Consider the following 24,163-nt stretch of genomic DNA (forward strand, 5'->3'; position numbering starts at 1 on the left):
TAAGAAAGCAGCTTTTTGTGTATATTCTTGTGCTTTGTGATGAGGTCAAAGTTATATGGTCTGCCCAACATAGTCTAAATTAGAGATGTAAAGCCCAAAGGAGAAAGCGCTCTCTGGTCTCAGAGGCAGCTACAACACTTTCATGAAACTTTGTAATCATTGACTTAGTGTTTGCAGTTGTCTCTGTAGGTTTAAAGGTGATGGTCAGTATGTAACAAAGAGGGACCCAGGTTTATAAAGGGACGGGGCTCTGTTACAAAACTCTGCTATTTCACACAGGTCTCAGCTCCTCCATCCCAGCCTACCGTTCTGATCTGCTGCACCGGTTTCCCAAGAAGAATGTTTTTATTTATTTCAGTGCTCTTCGGCATACAGGGGCTTTGCTCCTGGGCTGCCTCTCCTCCTGCCAGAAGAGTGCCAAGTGCATTGCTGTCCCCCACCTGTGATGACACCGCAGTAGAGGAGGCGGCAGATCTGGCCCTTCGCCAGATCAATGCTGACCGAAGAGAGGGCTACATCCTCCGCCTCTATCGGATCTTCAGTGTCAGAGAACATCCTCAGGTGAGTTATTTGCTTGCTCTCTATCTGTTTCTGTCCTGAAGAGCCCTGCGTCTGTCACCATTCGCTAGCAGTATTTATTTGAACTAGGAAATATTTCAAAAGGCAAATGTAAATTTACCTTCACAGGACTCCAGGGGCAATGCCAACTTTATGCACAGATGACTAGAAACAATTTCATCACTGCTGTGGCCAATTAGAGAGCAAAGCTCAGGCATGATTCTCTGCTGCCTGCCCCTGGTATAGCTCCAGGCATTGGTTCAAATTCGGTATGAAACACCATTACTCCGATTTAGTTTCATATTCACCTTCCTCCCACACCTCCTCCCACTGCTGTGTGCAGTTGGAGTGCAAAGGCTATCCGGTCACTGCACATTTTGCACAAAGGATGTGAGCACTAACAGGCTGTGGTGGTTTTACCTTTCCAGGCAGCTGAACTCCACCACAACGCATCCAGCTTGGGACCAGGGAATTCCTTCACAGTTTTCTAAATGACGACTCACTCCACAGAAGAAATTCAGAACTAGCTCAAGTACAAAAATTAAAAAGGGAATACCTGTGGAATATCACTCTCATAGTCTCAAATATCTTTTTTCCCTATGCGCACTTAGTTTATTACTAATTAATGTTACAAAAGCTGAATGGCATTAGCAAGGGACAACCTGAGACAAAGGCACAAACTCGTAAGGCACCATGCAAGCACACCGATAACATTCCCTGCCATGCTTGCTCCCTTCTGGTAAACTTATCCGAAGGGCAAAGAGTTCTGAACCCTAAAAGAAACTTACTTTTTTAAAAAGAGGCTTACTGCCAGATGCTTAAAAATCTGTACTGGTAAGGACATGATGCTACATCCTGCTGCTCTCACAAGGACATGGTTTCTGCAGACATGCTGTGGCCTCCAGCAATGCGCGATCTCACAGCTAAAGATACACCTTGCTCTCTGTTTTCCCTCTTGCTTTGCTCAGGTGACAGAACAAAGCAAGTGGATCAGGTCTCTGGAGAGTTTTTGCCACGTAGGACAACTCCGTGTGAGTTGGCTCAGCAGCCACACCACCAGCCACAGAGCTGGGCACCTCACCAGCCCTAGCACCAAGGGCGTACCAACAGGGGAGCCCAGCACGTGGCCAGAACTCAGTCTGTCATGTCAGCCCCTAGCTAAAGGTGCCCTATCGGGGTTATTTGCTACTGACAGTAATTAGAACAACCCTATGGCCACCGAGGCTGCAGCATGCTGGGTGCAGCCATGCTGCAAAACACTTGACTCGTCTCCTTGCTTCTCCCTTCACCTGTGCCAAGGCTATCTCAGCACAAGACAGCTCTGCGCCTTATTTGTCTATTTGGTCTGTTACTTAATTCCCTAGAGTCTTAACTTACCTCCTTAGGGCCTAGCTTGTTCTTTGTTTCCATGGGAGTTTAATTTACTCTTATTCTTATTTTTTCATCTAATATGCTTATCCTACAAATTAGGTGTTTCGAGACACTGTGTAATAGCACACTAGACAATCTAAGCCCTTTGTCACATTTTTGCTGCAGCTGAACACAATACATAATAAGCAGTCAGCTATGTCAGGGATAATTACGGAGAGTAACAACTTTATGCAACCTTCTATGCCTCTCAAAAAAAAAAATCAAGAAATCTTTTTTTTTCTTTTTTTATCAGTCTTTTTTTTTTTTTTTTTTTTTTTTTTTTTTTTTTTACTTAGGATAAAAGCATTTTCAAAATGACTTCGAATTCTAATCTGCCCTTAAGCAACTTGTGGTTCAGTTTTGCTCTAATTGAAACTAATAAGCCATCTGCTATTAACTTATATGTAAGTAGGACAGAGCTTTTCTTTCATACAAGATACTCATGATTAACTTCAATGACAGACACTTAACCAAAATTACAAATCACACCAGAATGCTCCATTTCTCTCCCTTGCACCAGAACTCCCCGCCACAAAGGCAACGCTGCGCTGCTGCCAAATCTCTTCTGGCTCCAAGGCTTCCCAGCACACGTGGCGGCGGCAATACTAGCATCAGCAGTATCAGAAGGGATCTTTTTGTCAATGCAGAGACGACATAAGTTTTTATTCAATACTAAGCAGAAATCAAAAGGCCCTTGCATAACAGTCTTTTTATGAAAATTAAAATAAGGATAATGAAACCTTCAGAGAACTGCTGAGCTCTGAATAAACCCCAAATTATCCTTTCCCCAGTAGAGGATGATACATACTGAAGCAGGTAGACAAAAAGATGTGTAGATTTTATAATAACCTCATAATAACCAGCATATTAAACCAGCATATTAGACCTGGTATTAAACAAGAGAGCTACAGAAAACAGGAAATACAGTTTGGTCCACCCTGGCTGTATTTAATACTTCCACAAACACGAAGCTTTTCAATCAGTCTTCATGATTCACTGGAGTAAATCCATCTAACGTCAAACATATTTGATTTTAAGAACATTTCTTTAATGTGACCTGCGTGCTTTTGCCTCCAGACTACCCAAAAGACCAATCTGAAAGCTCAAGTCACCAATCCCAACTTTGGGACTCCTTAAAGACACCACTTTTCTTGGCTATTACTTTCTCATTGCTAATGTAGGATAGCCTTAATAATGTTTTTTTGTTTGTTTGTATGTTTGTTTTTTCCTCGTAGAGGATATATTTAAAGTTACATCTTGAAATGAATGCTGCAGTACTCAAAAATAATTACACTTTCAGTAAATGGCAATGACTTTTTTATCAGTCTTCCTTTAGGTTTACCAATTTAACCTATATTAGCTATCACCTTAAGGAGACCATGATCGTGGTAAGGAGACCAAGATCATGGCACTTAGGTGCACTGTATGTAAACAGAAAATTATGGTTTCTTCCTTCCAGAGAAGGACCTATACAGCCAGGTGTGGGGATACTGCCATGCAACTGTACACAGTGCTGCTGCACCTCAGCTTCACTCTTTGCCTAAATAGCTTTTGATCTTTTCAAGACTTTTAGACTGTCAAAAAGAAATCAAAACTGAAGTCAAAATGGGATGGATACAAACCCCAGACTTCTACAAGGCTCTTACCCCGTCAAGTGTTTTCTTTTCTCCATAAACTGGTGAAATCAACCGCAAATGAATGAATACTCCTCTCATTTATTTTGTTTTATCCCCCTCTTTAACAAAGAGATAGTCTCAGTCTGAACATGCACGTAACACTCACATGTACGTTCTTTAGATGTATAAATGACAGCTGGTCACTTTCCAACTTTCCACTGCAGAAAATAAAACATGATCCTAATAAGCTGAACTAGGAGTTGCACCATGTAGCATTTTATTCCTCAGTACTAGATCATGTAATTGCTATTTGTATTGTGGTGTACTTTTAATCTTTCCTTGTCCCCTCCCCATGGAAACATGTTTGCCCAGATCTTAAGCCCTAATTGCTTTTTGCACCTGTGCTGCAGTGAACTGAATAAAGGTTTCAATGGACTTAAGCACTGGTTCAGAACACAATCACTGGCCTGAAGATTTGAGTGAGTCTGGAACATCCATGTGTATATGCAAGGTGCCTCATAGCACTTTCTGGTATCTGAGAGAACATTCAGATCATCTGCATCATCACAGTCATTGTCTCTTTGCAGTGCAAACAATTCATACTTGAAGAAGACACTACTCTAAAAATTAAGAGTTTTCTATTTCTAATGCCTACTGGGAATGTTCCATGTCAGTAGTTTATTATTATTTGTAGTAATTATTGCCGTATTCTTAATGAAGGCAAACTAACCTGCCTTTCCAATCTAATCGTAATAATGCAGTTGACAATGAAATCATCACCACATTTAGTTCTTGTTCTTGGATTCTGGTTGGTATAAGAATCAGAGGGATAAACTGACTCTAAAAGACTGTTTGTTCTTTCAGGTGTGACCAAGCCTATTCTCACAGGACCTGACACTCCTGATTTGCCTCTATTGAGAATTTGTCCCACACATTGTACAGTTCTCAAGATTTTTGTGTGCCTAACCTGTGTGTTTTGTGTTTTTCCAACTCTCCCTTTGATTTCTTCTTACCTCATTCTGTACAAAACTGGGATATGACCCTTTCTTTTTTTGTGCTCAGGAGATCACTGGTTCTGTCTTCTACCTCATTTTGGATGTAGTAGATACCGAATGCCATGTACTCAGCAAAAAATTGTGGAAGGACTGCACAGCCAGGCCTGCTCATAAAACTGTAAGAATTTTATTTCATATTTAATCCCAGGTATGAGAATTACTCAGGTAGTACTGACGACAAGAAAATCCTTGCACAAGCACTTTCAGTAGGCAGCAGAGCTTAGTTAGAAAACCCATTTTTAAGGTTCAGAGTTTTCCTTTGTACTATCTAACCTCTTTTTAGAATGGTAAGATATATTTTATAAAACGAGAATTGAAAGTTACCTTTTGACCAGAACTAATAAGCAGATATATCTAAATAGCTATGATAGGACACTATAGTTTACTTTTTACAGCAAAACTGTTAATAGCTTCTTTTAACAACAGACTGTCAAGAAGGGAATAAAAGAAACTCACCTTCATATAACGTGATTTTTGTTTACTTTAATTCTACTTTTATTCCAATAACTTTGTAAAAATAGTACTAAAAAGAGGAGAAAGCAGAAAGCCCAGCAAAATAAGTTGTGAAGAAAGAAACTGATACAAGACTTTTGCTACCAGTGACCAAAATGATCCTGAACAAGTGAAAAATAAACTTAAAGAATGGAGGTTGACTAGAAGATGCCTTGCATATGGAAAAAGAAAAAAAAAAAAAAAGAAAAAAAAAGTTGATGTAATTAAATTGTCCTAGACTGCTTCTAAAGTCAGTTACCATTTTTAAACTATAAAAAAAAATAAATAAAATGGAAGAACAAAATAATTCAGCTCACTTCCACTTACAGCACTTTCAGCAGCAAAGGGCGCAAAGAACATATGGTCAAAATGGCTTCTATGAAGCCTAGAAATATATGTCCGAGAGGCCTTGATTATACATATGGCAATATTTAAGAAGCACTTGGAGGACACATGTTTTCAAACACAAAGACACAGTGGATATTAATAGGCCATCATTTTTTTTGGTCATAAAATCAGAGTTATTTGGTGTGCAGGGGTGGCATTATTGTGCCACAAGCTGGTTTAGCTTCACTCTTTCTTGCTTCACAGGGAAAAGGGGAAAGCTGGAAGATAGATGACTGGTTCCAGACACTGTGGACTGGTCTCCAGCTTTAGGCTGTCTGGGTTCAGTATGTTGACCCAGCTACTGGTGCGGGGGGCTGCCTAGAAAAGCACTCTGTGGCACTTGGGCAGCTCTCAGCTGCCAGAAGAGTGGCTCTGCATAGCCCTCCTGCAGTCAAGCACCGCACCAGGATTACTCAGAATTATGCTGACACCAGGGGAAGACCTGGGCTTTTATTTCTAATGGGGTTATTCAGAAGAGAAATGTGCTCCATTCCCATTTGAGTAATAACACAACTTTCTTTTTGAAAATAATTTCATGACTGTAAGAAGAAAACTAACCGCTTGCTGTCTGGGTACTAGATGATCATTGCAAGGGCTGCAATATTTATTGTTTCTACGTGTTTATATTGCTTTAGGTTTATGGTCAATGTAAAGCAATTATCTACATTAATCAGTCAAGAAAAATTGCTCATCTGAATACTTACGAGTGCGTTCTACAGCCAGGTACATCTTTATTTAATATGATCACTTTAAAAAAGGACTAGAAAAATAGTTTGCCATATAGCAATAGTTTAAATTTTAATTGTGATTATGGCAGCACAGCATTTCCATTAGCTTTCAACCGACCTAATTTTCTCAGGTCAGTGATCATAAGACCAGTGCAGTCCTGCAGCACAAAGCAGTGCAGAGAATAACTGTTTTCAGCTCTGGGAAACCCTGCAGAGCTTCTGTGTGGGCTTTTACCCTCTGGTCCAAAAAACATTTTTATGGGTTTGCGAAGGGCAGGCTAGAACAGCAAGCCTGTTCTTACTGTCAGTAGGCTCAGCTTTTTTATGCAGTGTCTCTGCCTGCATCACAACATTTTTATGGGTCTGCACATTAATAAAGATTCAAAAGTGTAGAATGAATCCAACCACATATCGTTACTCCAGGAGACTGGAGGGTAAGCGGGCTGGGTTGGGGGCACAGATGTGTTTGGAGTGACCTACACTGTCAACATGCTCTACGGTTCTTCTCCTTAATGACATTGTTTTGTTTAAATAAAAAGTTCCACCCAGATATATTTGGGCAGTATGTCCTGACTGCCCAGTTGATGACTGTCCAACTGAGCCCAAATATTTGGAGGCTGCTGTTCAAAGCCTTGGCAAGTTCAATGAAGAGAGTGAACGAACTCATTATTTCTCTGTCCTCAATGTCACAAGAGCTTCAATGCAGGTAAGCCAAAGCTCATATGACCTGTCTTAACCTTCAGGAAGTATGAAACCTCTTATACTTCCTATGATTTGTTATGTTTCACAGACTGTGTAGAGGTTGTATATGTTTAGTACAGAGATTACTCCCACGGAGAATTCTGGGAAATCTGCATTAATCTAAGACTCTGACTCCATCTGTCGCAAAAAGAACAGCTTTTTCACAAAGCTGAAGATACAGATTTGTGTTCCAAAGTTCAGCAAAGCTTCGCTGTGAGCTCTTTTTTCCATTGAATTAATGACTCCCAATTAGAAAGTACTTAATAAAGCACAGTCACTCCTTCTAACACATACCTGTGATACACTAAATGAGTTAAAGCATGGTTGAAAATTAATTTTAGGCTAACAGAGAATTAGTGATCACCTGGCTAAATACTGTTTACTACAGTAATATCCAGTCTCTCTAAAACTCATTATGTATAGACAGCAAGGTGGATTTCACTCTGTCTCAAACGGTTAGGTAGTATTACAGTGCAGTATTTCATTGCTCCCATTTTCAAACCCAGGGGTACCTATATTTCAGGTGTGGAAAAAGTGATCTTCATTAAAGCAGCCTGAAATGATCAACAAGATACTGAACTGAGTCTCTGGATATATACTTCTATGTGGGTGCATACTTCTTATGAAAACCAAACTTGTTTGAACTATAGCTAAAGTGAGTCATTAGGATTGGGCATATGTAAGAAGTAAAAAATAACCAGGCAATAAAGTAGCACTGGCAAAAATCATTCTCCTGTAATACAGCTAACAACAATATCCCAAATATAACCTGCTCCTTCCACACTTAGCAGGAGTTTTACATCCATTTCAAGGGCTGTAGGACTTTTTCTCCTTCTTGACAGATGCACAAGGGCTAATTCCCACTGGTTTCTTATTAACAGTGGGTCATCGGTCCAGCATATTTTGTAGAGTTTGTAATTCAGGAGACATCCTGCTCCAAAAGTGACTCGATTGCTGACATCTCCAAGTGCAAGCCTCTTTCATCCGAATTAGCTGTAAGTATACACAACTGTTTTTCAGATAATATGGTTCCTTGGCAAATACTTGTCCTGTATAACTAAGCATATCTACAAGACAGGGGTAAGCCTGCCATTTGGTTCTCTGCTGACAAGAATCACACCCCACAGGTCTTTCTATGGGTTGTAGCTTCAGCTCGCATGTATACAAATTACTTTAGAATAGAAAAAACATTTCAGTAAAAGCTTCAAATTCTTAGCTAGAAGTCCATGAACAAAGAAAAAACAAACAAACAAAAAACACTGTCCAGAAAAGGGTGGGTAGCTTTACAAAAGAAACATTCTTAAGGCTTTCTTCCAAATAAACTGATACAGACAAAGAATTGCAAGCAATGTATAAAGAGCCTCTCCACACTACAATTGAGTTAGCTAGGGAAAACATTTAGGAACAACAGAAAACAAACAAACAAACAAACAAATAAATAAATAAACAAACAAACATAAGAGAAACTGAAAGACTAAATGGACATGCTGACAAGAGATTCTATTTCAAGTCCCATCTCAACTGAGATCCCAGACATGTTACCTACAGCCCAGCAAATATATAGTTGTTAGAAGAAACATCTTGTCATGGATTCTTCCACTTGTATGATTTGAAATTGTTTTTGCCTAAGAAATATCATTATGTTCTATTACACCTTGCCTAAATGGGGATATTTTGCTAGCGCACAACTTAAGCATGCTGTTGTAGTTGGATCTTAAGTAGCCAGCTTATTTTTACTCTTGTGCTACCTCGCCCTCCTTTGCAAACATAAAGCCTTTTTCAAATGCTGCCTTTCTTCATAAGCTTGCCAATCCCAAAATAAAAGTGCCCAAGCTGCTTATCCCTTCAAATACATGTAGAAGCTATAACTACTCAGCCTTTCTTAATCATCTATTTTACAAGATAAGAGCTCAATATCAGTGCTACAATGTGAAAATAATACTTGCATTTTCTTCTTCCAGAAAATGGGTTTCTGCAAAGGCTCTGTAGTAAACAGCGACTTGGAAGACAAACAATCTGTCACAGTATCTTGTGAAATCTACAGTCCTCAGGTATTTCTTAATCTAATCTTAATATTGTGAGACTAACACTCCTTTGGAAAACAAGAATCGAACTCTTGAAAGCCCAGCCATTTTTAAGTTTTCTTATTCACAAAGATATGGGCTTTGAGAAAGTGAAAAGGCCAAATCAGGAAGAAATCTCTCTTGTGATAAAGCAGACTGTTGCTAGGTGGATAAAAAGGTAAGAGAATAAGTGTAGAGTCAATCACACAGGCTGTGTTCAGAACACTCAACAAAGAAATCGTAATAAATAGCAAAGGGAATACAAAGTGTAATAACTGTGCAGTTACTCAGGATTCATAAGAGGTAGTTCCATCGGTCTATCCTTGGAGCCTCTGTTCTGCAGCTGGTCTCTGAAGACTGGAAATGCAGCAGATCCTTAGTATGAAGGGTGACCTTCATATCTGAAAAAAAAAAAAAATTGTAACAGCTTCAATATAAGTGATGTTTATTGCCTGTTTTTCAGGATCCTGTCACTGAAGAAGAAAACCAACAAACTAACCAGCAACCTGGAGAATCCAGTCAGAATCAACAACTAGCTTCCCCTTCAGAAACCAATCCTTTCTCCTTACATCTAGAAAAAACAGTGGGCTGGGTTAAAATTCTTCCTCCTTCAACTGAGGACATCTCTCCCTATAACCTACCTGAAAGTCAAAAAGAACATGAAAATAGAAAGCCAGTTCCACCTACGGCTGTAGGATCTACGTCCAGTCTGCCAGCCCCTGATGGAGAAAAGACTCAAGGAGACAAACCAGACTTGACGAAACCAGTCACTGCACCAATTATTCTCCCCTTCCCCGAAGAACTTTCTCTCTCAGAATCATGCCCAGGAGAAGCAAAGGAGAAAAACTCCATCCTACATCCTTTGCTGACTAGAAAGCCTGCCAATGTCTAGGCAGGAGCCAGTCCCCTTAACCACCTGCCACAAAGTGGCTACGTGGTCTTCCCACTTATGTTACATCTTTAAATAAATAAATTGCTTATCACAATCTTCATCTATGGAGTTCTCAGTTCTCTTTGGAACAGCCCCGGCTGTGCTCTCGCTGCGCTGACCCTGATCCCCAGCAGCCAAACTTGTGGGATAGGGATGCTCTCAGGGCCCTTACACAGTTACATTCTACATAACGGTGTATAAACAGGGAATAGGACTTCCACACTGTTTAGCATTAAAAGCTAGTGTTTTTTCTTATTACCTTATAGGTCAATCTCTTATAATTACTATTATTATAACTATATAAATATTATATATAACATTATAATATATCACATCATCTTATTATACAATTCATATTATTATACGATACATATTACATTGTATTTTATTATATAACCTCATAATTAATCCTATTTATTTCCCAAAGAAATCAAGGACAAAACTACATAGTTTGAACATAATCTTACTTTTACTTCTGCAGTTAATTTTGCAAGAATTGTACATTTTCTACTGTTTGTTCATAGTGTTTCTATTTCATCCATAAAAAATACATGAGCCCCTGTCAAGAAAATGATTGGTGTCACAGTGAACAGCACAGAACAAGAAGAGGAAAAAAAGAACAAACAATCTTTAAACAATAGATGACTCAGGGAATTATGTTATAAATTACCTAATTTGATGCCTTTCTTCAATATGACTGCCCATTTGAAAAATTAAACAGCATTGTAAGTAATGAATGGGGGTGGGATTTGGAACACAGTAATGATGTGAATATTATTTTTAACTGATGAGATGTATTTTACATGTCTTTGATTATTTACACAGCATTTATTTCACCTTTTTTTTCCAATCCTCCAGAAGAAATTCTGAATTATTATAATGAAACATTATAAAGACATAAACAGAAGAAATACCCTACTGCATCAGAAGAGTGGTTGATCCAACCCACTATTCCTCTCTCACTGTGGCAAAATGATTATGGTTAGGAGAAGCATATAAGCCTGCCCCCCTTCTGCAATCCATTCCCCTTCTACTTTTCTAGTATCTAAATCATTGTACTAGGGATTTTAAAGAGTACTTCTCTGCTTAGACCTAGTATCCACTTGTACTTTCCAAGAACTTTTGGAACTTTTTTGGTCCATGCTGTTGGAGCATGGACCTGCTGTCCATGTGTGGGAAGTGTGTCCATGAACTTTTCTAAACCAGTTCTGACCCTGCTGATATTGTTTGTCTCCACATCCTTCTGTGGCAAAGAGTTCAGGAAGTTTACTACTACTACATAGAGATATACTATTTTTATCTGTTTTAAACTGATTCACACCAGTGTTAGGTGCACATCACCATCATATTATAAGATACCACATTTGGCTTATATACTACCAGAGAACTATTAAGTGAATTCCGAACTAACTATAAAAGAATGCCACTGCTTTGGCTTTGGGCATTTTTGAATGTGATTTCTCAGATGACAGACATGCTAAAAGTTGGCTTTCACTGATTAAGAATTAATTTAATGAGGGTTAAGTGTGATTGCCCACAATATTTCTTAGCATTTTTCACAAAAATAAGTCAAAAAAAAACCTTCAAAGTCAAACATGTAAACCCAAGTCAATTATGCAGGTAGCACCTTTTTCTGTAAGAAGCTGATCCAATCTCTCACGCCAATCTGGATTTGGAAAATTGATCTGAATCTGACTTTGTCATTTTGGGCTCACGTTGACTTTTTGTATTTTCTTATTCAGAGGTTGAATTTTGTACTGAAACCTTAGCCACTCCCTGACAGTATCATTACTGCCATTTAAGAAAGTCTTGAGCTATCCTAAATAAAACATTTTGAATAAAACAAGACAATATCTTCTCCTTTCTGCTTTGTAGAGAATACTGAGATATGCTGCGAAAGCTATGAATATTACTATGCACTGAATCATTTTAATAAATACTAAAAAATCAGCAATTCCCTAAGTAAGTCTTTTGAAAGCTACTACAGCCAAAGAGCACATAAAACTACTTAGACTGAGTGCAAAGTTAGATTTATATCACTTCATGCCATGCCTCAATTGTGTTGGTATTAAGCCAGTCAATCCTATTCTGTGTGCTGTTCTGAAAAGATGTAAAGCTGATGAAAATCTGCTCAAAATTTTCCCAACCTGGAGGAGTAGCAGGTACTTACATAGAAGCTATAGACCACCTGCTTGCAAGGGCACATTGGGCTACAACACTTCTCCAAATCTGAGTGACCTTCTTGTTTCCCTTTCACTGGTTCTCTCCTCATTAAGGACCTGCAACAACAAGGATACAGATATAGCCATAATATGACCACAAATATCTCAGCGTATTTGTATTTCAGCTATTTTCATAGTAAACAAGAAACCAAGATTGCATAATACCTGCACACATAAACTGGACCATCCTACTTAGAGGCTCATCAGCGTGTTGTTAGAAGCTAAATATTCTTCATAGTAAAACACAATTGCACAATGCCTGCTTAAAGAATCACAAACATACTCCCTTTGATGAATGGTCCAGAAAGCACTGTAAGGACTACTTTTCTCAAAATCTGCTCAATCACTATGTAATCATTTACTTACTGTTTGTAAACATTAATCCAGGGCCAAGGTAATAGCCTTGTGACACAACACTTAAATTTATATAAAACCATGCCCTTTTAGCATTCATTTACAACTTCTGCAGACCACTCTGATGTAAAGCAGACAACTGGCTTTATCAGGGCACGGGCAGTGGTGACCTAACACCACAAACAAAATGCTGTATCTAACTTCATTTTTTTTTCTAACACTACTGCAGTGCTATAATGCCCAAACCAAAACAAGCCTTACACCTACAGACTGCAAGACCGTCGAAGCAGATGCAGGAGTGGCCCTGGATTTGGTCAACAGACATCGCAGAGAAGGTTATGTTTTCGGTTTGTTCCGTGTTGCTGATGCACACGAGCTACGTATAGTAAGTATCAATTAAAAAGCTGATTTATACAGGATGGTGATTTTAAAATAATGAGACAGATCATTAAAAGCTGATAATTATTGTTTTTAACAGAGCAATGCTGATGTAATTCAATGAATCAGCTGTGATTTATGCTATCACAGTATTAATTTGTGCATGATTTATTGTGTGTAAGCTTGATTTCAAAGGACGCTGACTGCCCTCTATTTCCTTGGCTGACCAGATGTTAGCATAGGAGATGCTCTGAACAGCTTTATATAATACTGGAAATTAATCTGTCTGCTCTGTTGTCAGGTCTCAAATGTTACGTTCACAATTTATACTCAGAGGGTTTCTTCAATCTGTGAATGTTTAACATGAATTAGATCAATGTATACTTCATGACAGGTATTTTGTTTTGATCTTAATTTTGGAGATTGCTGGGTAACTGCAGAGAATGGAGAAAAGTTGAGGAAGACAGAGGAGATGAAAATACCACTCTGCAAAAAGGGGAAGGGCTGGATAGAGAGCCTACATCAGTCATTCATTTCCCACTTCATAGGTTCCTTCCTATTGCTATTTCCTAGAGAGCATACATGAGCTTTTCTCGATCATTGCCTGCCTAAATGCCAAAGCAAATCAATAGCCAAAAAAGCAACAGAACACACAATTTCTTTAGCTATTAGATAAAAGAGATCAAGGAAACGCAAATTTACTGGTACACTTGGCTACCTTTTAACTGCTTGGGTTGTCAACAACAATCTGCACATCTGCAGTGTTCATGAGCTATATTACACACCTCACTACGGCAACCAAAAAAAAAAAAAAAAAAAAAAAGCTAGTTTTGATGGAGCTGTTTAAAATTAACTGCCTGTTAAGAGGAGAAGAAGCTCAAAAAGAGACTACAAGTTTTCAGGTACATTTTCAAAAAAAAAAAATCAGAACATTCTGTTTTTCAAAGACTAGGATATGGGGAGTGATACTAATTGATTTTCATGCAATAGCCAGATGATTGAAGAGCTCATCTAGGATGCAAACAGTCTTCTCCAGCATAGAGAAATCACAAATTATTGGGATTTATAAAATAAAATAGTGATGCTCATTTATACAATAAAATCTTCTCCCTTATGAGAGAACAATCATGTGGCTAGCAGGCAGGACAGGTGCCAGGAGAGCTACGGTTCTGGTTTCCTGGTTCTGCCACATGTGTCTTTGTGCAAATCACCTAGCCTTTAATTTTAAAATAGAGACATTGCTAAGCCATATGCACACTGCAAAACTAATGCTTAACATGACAGTGGCGGATACTTACTAATAAAAATATTACACTAGACTGCTGGAATTCTTTCCCAAGGTTTTGTTTATACAGAAACACTCTGAAAGAGGAATCTGAATGGATGAAATTGCATAAAACCTGAGGACACTTATTCACTGTGAAGGGCTTTGCATCATTTTATCTAAATGATAAAATGAAATATGTCTGTTTTCATTCTGAATGTCCATACAGGGGTTGCTTGAAGTTTACATAATTCATTCCAAATGTGAATTGAGATTCCTTTCCCCGCAGACAAATACCATACTGTTTCTGTGGACCACAGTTAATTCTTAATATCACATTCCATTACCCTGGCAGTCAAATCATTATTCCCTATCCTACTTGCTCCAGAAATAAAACATACTAGAAGAATTTCAGAGCTAAGGTTCCTGACTTTACAGAGATATTTCAGTTTTGTTGTATCGCTCCCTGAATAAACAGGGCAGGAAACAAAATTCTGAAGCGGCATCTGGTCACTAAGGTCATCTGAAGTGGATGTAGTTGTCAAACAGGCTGTCTAGACAACAAGTTTGCTAATAGACCAATGTGCTCAATGTAAAAATCAGGAGGGAAGGAAAACTTTTCATCGTTAACATTTTCCACATGTGATGGACACCAGGTTAGAAACAGACTCTTCTCATAGGTTCTCTGCAGAAGGTTAAGAGGTAACAGCCATAAGCTGCATGAAGGGAAATTCTGACTTGATATAAGGCCACACAAAAAATCAGAGAGCAAACAGTTAAGTACTGGAACTGCCCAGAGAGGCTGTAGAACATCTGTCTTGATGATATATCGAACTCAGCTGGACAAGGTTGATCTAACTTTCATCTAATTTTGAACCTAGCTTTGCCTTGAATGAGTGGCTGCACAAGATGACCTCCAAAGATCCCTTCCTGCCTAAACCGTTCTATGATTCTACCCTTTTCAGCTCAGAAAAAAAGTTCAATACAGAACTGGGGAAGCTACATTAAAGATGAAATTTACCTACTTATTAAAAAGTTTCTTTCAGACCAAGCTTCCTGTGTGTATACATATAATATATACTTATTATAATATATATGTATTTTTTTATCTGTACTTCTCTTCCAGAGAAATTCATCAGTTCTTTTCTTAACTTTGGATGTGCTGGAAACTGAATGCCCTGTAATATCTGGAAGACATTGGGAGTCTTGTGAATATGGTGACGTCTATTCCATGGCAAGTAACAGCACCCAGGCAGATTCATACATCAATATTGCATTAATTTGATCTTCACATGAACTGCCCAGAAATTCACATGCTACTACATCTCTAAGTGAAGGCTAGGCTTTAATATGGCTCACTATAAAATAACATCTATTGGATTCTAGAGTTGTAAAACATCAGCTAAAGGTTTGGAAAAGGGGTGACTCATCAAATAAAGCACAACTGTGTTTAACTAGTTGTCTTACAGGAGCTATACTCCATTTTTCCACTGCTGGTAACAGAACTTGAGAATAAATTGCTAACAACTAAAGGGCAATAGAAATTATTTTTTTAAACTCTTATTCCTAGTTTATAAGCCAGAAATGCCTGTGTTATACTTAGTCAGTTGTATGTTGTAGTGTTTGTGGCATGACAACATAAAAGACGGGCAGTGTCAGTACACACAGGGTACGTAGCAGTCCTTGTCCTTATTTGTTTCAGTACAATGATGCAGTCTGGGCTGGGAGCTACCTGTGCAAACTTTGTTTAAATAGGAGAGTGGTGATACTACCACACAGGACAAAGCAGGAAGGCCATGAGGAGAGAAGAGAAAAGAAGTCATTTACTCTTTTTATTAAGAGAAAATGAATGTGAGAAAAGGTTCATCCACTCTTTGATAAAGATTTATATAACCTTTGAGTATCCTAAGTTCCCCTGCTAGCTACTATTATCTCACTGTAAATAAGTCTTAGAGTGACTGAGAAGGCTCTATTAGTTTTCCCTGGTCTCCTCAGTCAGGCAAACTGAAAATTAAAATAAAGTCTTTTGTTGGAGACTTGTACCTAAACACAATCTTTGAATGGTACTAGATCAAACATTCCACTAACAACCACATCTGTTATTCTTAGAAATGCTGAACATTAGGAGGAGGCATCATTTCTGCAATCAACTATATCCAATTAAATCCAATGAAAATAACATTATGGTCATATATTCTTTTCCCCCCTCAGGACTTCGGGCAATGTAAGATTATCATGCATACGAGCCAGCTGTTGAAGAAACCTCAACTACATGGATTTAATTGTACACTAAGTCCAGGTAAAATAACCACTGTTGGAAGCTAACACACACCTCAAACCAATCTCATCTGTTTACAATTCAGATTGTAGATAATTCCAATGGTATGTTAAGAATGAGTAATAGAATTAAGAGTACCCAGCTGTTCTAAAGCCAACTTTATTGGTGTCAGATGGTATCATCACTCCAGTCCACCAAAACTTGATAATGAGCATCAGAAAAAATTTAACTTGGAAAGAATGCCCATTTCAGGGTTAAATTCTAAAGCTGAGCTAGAAGGTGTATAAGAATATACTTTTTCACAGCAGTCTTTTTTTCACATGACAGGAGAAACCTGTATTTGTAGCATGAGAGATAGGTATTTCACCTCCATGGAAACACTTGGTATTTCAGCTTCTTCTTATGAGGTCACATCAAAGATACATACACAGATTTTACTCCCTAGAGTATCTATTGCAACATGACTAACTTCTCTGTTTTTACAGTTCCTCCCAATTTAATACAGTGCAAAGACTGTCTTGTAAAAGGTGAAGTCTTAGAAGTCACCGAGCAACATAAAGATATGGCTGCAAAGGCCCTGAAAAAATTCAACAGCGAGAGCAACCACACAAACTACTTCAGTGTCCTCAAAGTTGAAAAGGCTTTAAAGATGGTAAGTGGCATTTTGTCCTCGAACTACTTACAAATGACATTTTGGGAGCAGATCCAAAAACATAGGCCCAGAACTCAAGTCCTTTTAGGATCAGAAATACTGCATGTAACCTCTCAGCATAAGTAATCTGCTTAAAATTAAAGGTCCTACTTCTGCAAAGTCTTATCAACTTAATTTAGGCATGTGAAAGCAAAAGGATTTCTCATCTGCTGAAAACCATGGCAGTGGGATGGCATTCCAAATGCCTGCCTTCCTTGGGTGCATTTTTTTTTATATTATTATTTATTTTTAATTTTGCATGCCTATTTACCTAACATATTCTAACATACAAGAGTTTATTTACTACAAACCGTAGTTCATCAAGATGTACAGTCATGTGCGTTATCACAGCCATACATCCTGGCAGACGAAGCCAGATAACTTTTTACTATTAGAATATTTAGCACGCGGGTGCAACACTAAGTGGAACACATTCAGAATAATTTTGGCTGCTGCAGAACAGAGCAGCACTCTGAGAGCTCTGAAGGACTGGAGGTAAATGTGTCTCTGTGCTGTAACTCCTGGGAACTACTGGCTCTGGTAAGTAACTCCTCCATCTCTGAGTGATGTTGACACAAAGGATTACCTTTTGGTTGTTTAGAAGCCTAACTCTTGCACCACCATTATTTCTTGCTGGTAGATACCGGAGACCTTCACTTAAACAGCACAGGATCGTTCTGTACAAGTGTATCAGTCCAGGACACCTCTGTTATGAGGTCCCACAGCCCCTTCCATAATACATGTTGTTCCCAGAACCTGCCCAAATTACAGCGTGCCAATCCCACCTCCTTGCAGAAACTTTGCACAGAACCTTAACAGTGTTCTGCACTGTCGTCCCATGCAGGACGTATCCCTCCTCACACTCAGCCCATGGCTGTTTTCTATTTGCCTGGATTCCAGGATTTCTCCCAAACCATTTTGTTTTAATATTTCTTCACACTTCTCTGTCTTTAGCTATAGTGAGAATCCTGATTGTACCACTCGATTTCAGTAGACTGTGTACCACCTAGAAACTATGAAGTTTGATTAAAAAGTATATCACAGAGTATGTGCAACTACTTGTAAAAATTCAGTTAAACCAGTGAAACTTGAGTGCATGCATGCTATGGACATCTTCAATGCAGACTTGAAATAAACTACTACTGCAGTTGAAACTTAAAGTGAAGCATCTCTTCATGGATTCTAGCAGGATCACAAAGGCCTTCTGTTCGTATGGAGCAATGCCTTCTCTATGAATAATGCTGCTGACATTAGAGAAAGCAACAACCTCAAAGAAACTGGCAGAATTTCATCCCAAATTAACATCAGCACTGTAGTACTATGCACTTCCATCACTGGAAGGGGGTGGTTGCCATCTTCATTGGAGCAGCTGTTCAATTTAGGGAGAAGACTCTAAGGGCTCTACTTCCTAAAAACACAGGCTGTAAGAGATTTTATAATACCCACATGCCAGACAAAGAAGCAAAGCAACCATGTCCTGGAACTCCTATAAAGGAGTGAGGAAAGTGAGGTATAAATAATCGAATCCATTTTCCTTACTGAATATGCATGTGTGTACGAACTTTTGAACAGCACAGGTAATGAATGCATGATGTAGACAGGATTTTGATGAGTATAGAGTATAGTTGCTTTTAAAATTACAGAAAAAAGAAAAACCACCTGTCACACTTTTTCTTTGACTTCTGTTTCAGACTGACTCCAATGAAGTTCTCACTTTAGGATTCTCTGTAAAAGAGACCAACTGTTCCAAAGATGTGCAACAGACACAGGAGCCACTGGATTGTGACATTCTGGATAACTGGCATGCTGTGAGTAAAGTCTTTGAATGAAAAATGATGGAAGGGGTAACACCAGGAAGATCTTATCACAGTGATTCCAAACATTTCCTGTAAGCATGCACCCAAACTCAAAATTCAGAATCCAGCATATCGAAGTGCAGATCCCAATGTCACAGGTACTCCTTCTTCTCTAAGGAGCCAATCTCAAATCCAAATGTAACTGGAGTTGCATATTTCAGATCTAGAGCTCAGGTCTTCACACAACCTTCCCTTTACAATAATAGTCAGCAGCAAATAAAGTACTAGGCAGAAGAAACAAACCAAAATAAATTACTCCACAGAAATGAAATTGAAGGAATGAAATAAAAATATGGAAAAAATAAAACCTGCAGAGCTGACGGGGTTTTTATGTAGATCCATTTCCTTCTCTGGTTCCTTATACTCCAGAAGACTGGAAAGGATTGTGAATAAATTGGTGGCAGAACTAAAAGCTCACTAGAATGAAGCACAAGCCAGATAGCCAGAGGTTCTGAATTCTGTTCTCAGTGCTGACACCACTGTTGTGTGTGTAAAACGTTATTACCATTTGTAATCACTGGTCATAATAGGCTACTAATGACCCTAGCATGTACTAAGATAAAGCAGCTGCTAGAGAACGCATACACAGATTATTTTCTATCATTGATAGTAATGATTGTGATATTTCTGTAATGACAACGTTTGTTATCGTTTCCTGAGTTCTGTGCTCTTTCCACATGAGCAGTTCTATGCATGATGACTGGACAGTCACTGCAAATGGGATGCTAAGGGAAGTAATGCTAAAAGATTACAATAAATTACTTCTCAGAAATAAATACAGAAAAAAAGCTCTACATTGAGCTTCATCTCAAACAGCATAGCTATGCAGTGTCTGGTTTTGAGGACTTTGAGCAAAGTTACTGAGTAGCCCAGTCTGAACAGATGTTTGACAGAAAAGAACAAAAATCAGCCTGTGTAGATATTAGTAGATGACTAATTTTTACAGACATCAAAAGAGAAGTAAGCTGGAGAGTGTGGCAGCCCTCTAGATGCATATGAGGAAGTGGTCTTCACAGGCAAGAACACTCAAAAATTAAATATATTTTATTCATTTGTATCAAGTATCATTGGCCAGAAAGCTCAGGATCTAAGTTATATAAACATACTTAGGTATCAAAGGAAGTAGCATAACTTTTAAAACATTGACCTTTCAGTGGCTTCTATTATCTCCATCACCTGAACCCAGATGTGCATTGTTTTTTCTTTTGTTTTGCTCAGCAAAAGGGATTCTGCAAGGCACGAATCGCCAGTGATTCAGATGCTCCCGACGGAACAGATATAAGCTGTGAACTCTACCATCCCTGGGTATGTACTGAATTACTGAAACGTCTCTGGCTATTTCCTAATGCAGGCTATTGCAGCCTCAGTCCAGCCTGACAGAAGAAAGGTTGCAAAGGTTGTTTATGCCCCGTTATTACTCCCTGGGTGTGATGCAGCATGCGAGGACGGACTGGCTTTTGACTACTAGGTCAATCAGAGGATTAATCAGCATCGAGCTGTCCCCACTGCTTCCTCTGAAAGTGTCTTCGCTCTAATCATACTCCTTAGTTAAAGTGGATAGAGATTTACAAGTTCAAAGGGAATTTTAGAAAGCACGAGGAGGGGAAATGATCTTTATTATATGTGTTCTGTGTTCGGTCTCTTCTCCCAGGCACCAGGTGATAAGATGAGGAAACGGCCTCAGGTTGTGCCAGGGGAGGTTTAGGGTGGATATTAGGAAAAATTCCTTCACTGAAAGGGTTGTGAGGCTTTGGAACAGGCTGCCCAGGGAAGTGGTTGAATCACCATCCCTGCAGGTATTCAAAGGACGTGTAGCTGTGGTGCTCGGGGACATGCTTCAGCGGTGGGCTTGGCAGTGCTGGGTTAACAGTTGGACTCGATCTTAGAGGTCTTGTCCAAGCTAAATGATTCTGTGATTCTATCGTTGGTATTGCAGTGTATATTACAACAGCTAATCCAGTGTGGTTTTTATTTTGCTTTGATCCACTACAGATTTTGCTCAGTTGGTTAGATCATTCCATTTTGTTATGATATAGTATTTCCAGATGCTTTCCAGTAATTCAGCATTTTATCATCTACTCCTTCTCGTATATCCTGAAAAAAATGCAGCTTTTCTTTTCCTTACAAATCACTGGAACTGTAAATGTAAACCTATTAACTCCCACCTCTCTGTCACCACTTTCTTCTCTTCTCTTAACATCTCACTTAATGCATCTCTCCCTGGTGTTTTTATAAACAGCAGCTTCACCATGGACATAGATGCGGACACTCACGCCCAGGTGGGCCACACAGACATCCCCACCATCATTTTGGTCACAGACATCGCCACAGGGACAGACACCCACCACATTTTCAATCCAAACCTGAAGACGCTGAGCATAGCCATGGTTTCTACGGAGAACAGGAAGACAGCCACGAAGAATCTCCTCCCTACCATGGTAGACGACATAACCGCCCTCGCACACCACACCACGGTCCTCCACCTCCTCCTCAAGAGGAACTAGGTCGTACCCCTTCTCCCTATGATGAACAACGTAGTTCTCTTCCCCAAGATGAAACAGAGCAGTTCCCGTCTCCTTCTCCCGATGATGAAGAACATGGTCCTTCCCATGGTCTTCCTCCCCATCATGGACCCCACTGTCCTCCTCCTCATGGACCACATCACCCACATCCTCCTCACCACCATGGACCACACGGTCCTCCCCATCATCACGGGCCACATCACCCACATCCTCCTCACCACCATGGACCACATGGTTCTCCTCCTCCCCCTCCTGATGGACCACATCACCCACATCCTCCTCACCACCGTGGACCACACGGTCATCCCCATCATCATGGGCCACATCACCCACATCCTCCTCACCATCATGGACCACACTGTCCTCCTCTAGGACACCATCCTCATCCCCATCACCACAGACATCACTGCAACAGGACAGGCCCACCAGGAAAGTACTTCCCCTTCCAGGTAACAGGAGCTCTCTATCGCATTCCAGTTCTAAGCACGCAGGATTCTCTCACAGCTCCCAGTGCAAAATTTCCTGAGCTATCCCACCTGGGCCCTCAATTCCCCAGTACCGATGAAGGTACTTCCTTCACTGACCCACATCTTGAGAAGATGCCAAAAATTATAGATTTTCCAGATCACCGTTCACAATCAGAGTCATGCCCAGGAAAACCCAAACTTGATCTTCCCCAAATTTTGCCTTTGTTTCCATATAGCTCCATAGCACAAACTTCTTCTCCGTGACCCCAGTAAAAGTTCCTGACTTGAGGGCTGTAGGGCCAATGACAGGTGTACAATGAATGAAAATAGCATGTGGTGAAGGGGGAAAAGAATACAACATGCAAGGAGGAGACGCGCTGAAAATAATGATTAATCCAAGCATTCCAACCTGCTTCTTGATCCCAGATATCTCAGACTCCCCTGTAACTGAAAGGTTCGATAGAATGTGCTTGGGTTCCAATCTCACCTGCAAATGATGCTCCTTTAGTCTGTCAAAGAAAATTCACTAACACTGAAAACTACTTATCTTCATTGCCTCATAATTCCTCATTATAATGTACTTCTCTGAGGACATCTGACCACCTACCATTAAAAATAAAAAGATCCATGGTACTACATTCATTCACACTTTCTGAAGATCTAAAGAAAATAAAATCATGTAAGCATTGTTTCTTGACAATTGTCTCTTGTCACTGGGGCTGTTTAGCTGCACAGTCAGCACCCATGAGGCACAGTCTAGCATAAATTGACTAATTGTAGCTGGGTTACCAGGTTATCTAGGAAAGGGTTGAGACTAGTTAATGACTTGTGTCGTAACACTGCAGAGTGGCCTGCACAGGTGCTTTCGGTACTGCAGTTGCTGGTAGAGATATCAGAAATGCTGCATTCAAGGACAGCCCTTTCAAACAGTTCATAATTGCTCTCAGGGGAGGGGAAAAGCAGAAGCAGGTAACTCTTTCGGGTGAATGTCTTCTTTATCATTGAACATTTCCACTGGAAACTGAGCTGGGAGAAGCAGGAAGAAAGGGTACTGACATCTCTTTATACTGAAGCCCCCATCAAGATAAAGACTATTCAGACGTTCCTGGGACCCCAAAGAGTTAGTTCAGATCTGCTATATCACAGGCAAGAACACGGGGCTAATTAAAACAAACAAACCAAAAATTTTGCTCTTCAAAATAGCTTGTTAATAGCATGAAGTAAAATAAAGAGTGAGAGGTACATTGCAGAAAAAGAAACAAAATGGAGAGAGCATTTTGTGTAACTGAGTAAAGGCCATCTATTTTTCTATAAACGCGTTATAATGTACAAACACCCACAAACACCCTTATTTCTGGCATAGCTCATCCGCAAGGTCTCTGAAGCACAATTTCTTTAACCCAAACTTCTAGTGAGACCCAGGTAGAACGCAGGATCTGAGGCATTCCCAAAATGTGCACAGATTCAAAGCAGAGCTATCTGGGCTCTTCACTGCCAACAAGTGCCAGATATTCCCAGCCAGCTCTAATTCTGGCTCTGCCTAATACAGGCAATGTTCCTTAAGCCCTTGTTCTTGGGCATCATTTTCCCACTGGTAATGATAACAAAACATTACGAAGACTGACTAAACCATGGTCCAGTGGTAGCCTCCACATGACGGCAAAGACAGTCACTTCCAAAAGCAGGGTGAAGGATGAGGGTTATCAGCCACTGTTGAAGAGTTTTGTGACCTTTAATGATGTGCATCTGTCCAAAGACTTTTTTTTTCAGTTATGTTCTGACTTCTCAGAACTATTTCAGTCTGAGCATTGAACACCTATAAATTTTACAGTGCTGTTGTCTAGAACTAGAACTTCATTACCTTTGCGACCTTCTTGGGTGTTTTATGTAAGCCCCCTAAAGCTCTTTGCAAGTAGCAGTTTTGGTGTTAAAATAAAGGCCAGAAAGCCACAAACACTGCTTTCTCCTTTGCTCAGGGGTCATTGTGCTCAGTCTAAACCCGCGTCCAGCTGCAGCCAGTTAGCTGTTATCTTGATGGCAGGTGGATAACCTTGGTGTCATTCTGGTGCCCACACAAAGTTTGTTTAGAGAAACTCAGAAGTTTATTTGCAGTATAAACAGGGCACGATGAGAACTAACCAACCCAGCAA

The 24,163-nt window shown here is 39.6% G+C and overlaps 2 protein-coding genes across 2 annotated transcripts; both read left to right on the plus strand.

Annotated features, from left to right (window-relative positions):
• Nucleotides 1–243: 243 nt before the first annotated feature.
• On the plus strand, nt 244–10,042 carry FETUB (fetuin B). Its single transcript, XM_084528956.1, has 7 exons — nt 244–561; nt 4,647–4,757; nt 6,154–6,241; nt 6,786–6,952; nt 7,869–7,982; nt 8,949–9,038; nt 9,514–10,042. The coding sequence occupies exons 1-7, from the start codon at nt 340–342 to the stop codon at nt 9,940–9,942; spliced, it is 1,221 nt and encodes a 406-aa protein (XP_084385082.1). The 5' UTR covers nt 244–339; the 3' UTR covers nt 9,943–10,042.
• Nucleotides 10,043–12,647: 2,605 nt separating this feature from the next.
• On the plus strand, nt 12,648–22,710 carry HRG (histidine rich glycoprotein). Its single transcript, XM_084529893.1, has 7 exons — nt 12,648–12,942; nt 15,326–15,433; nt 16,411–16,498; nt 16,963–17,129; nt 18,860–18,976; nt 20,243–20,329; nt 21,264–22,710. The coding sequence occupies exons 1-7, from the start codon at nt 12,745–12,747 to the stop codon at nt 22,275–22,277; spliced, it is 1,779 nt and encodes a 592-aa protein (XP_084386019.1). The 5' UTR covers nt 12,648–12,744; the 3' UTR covers nt 22,278–22,710.
• The last annotated feature ends 1,453 nt before the right edge of the window (nt 22,711–24,163 follow it).

Source organism: Aythya ferina (assembly GCF_964211825.1).
Source record: "Aythya ferina genome assembly, chromosome: 9".
Classification (NCBI taxonomy): Eukaryota; Metazoa; Chordata; class Aves; order Anseriformes; family Anatidae; genus Aythya; species Aythya ferina.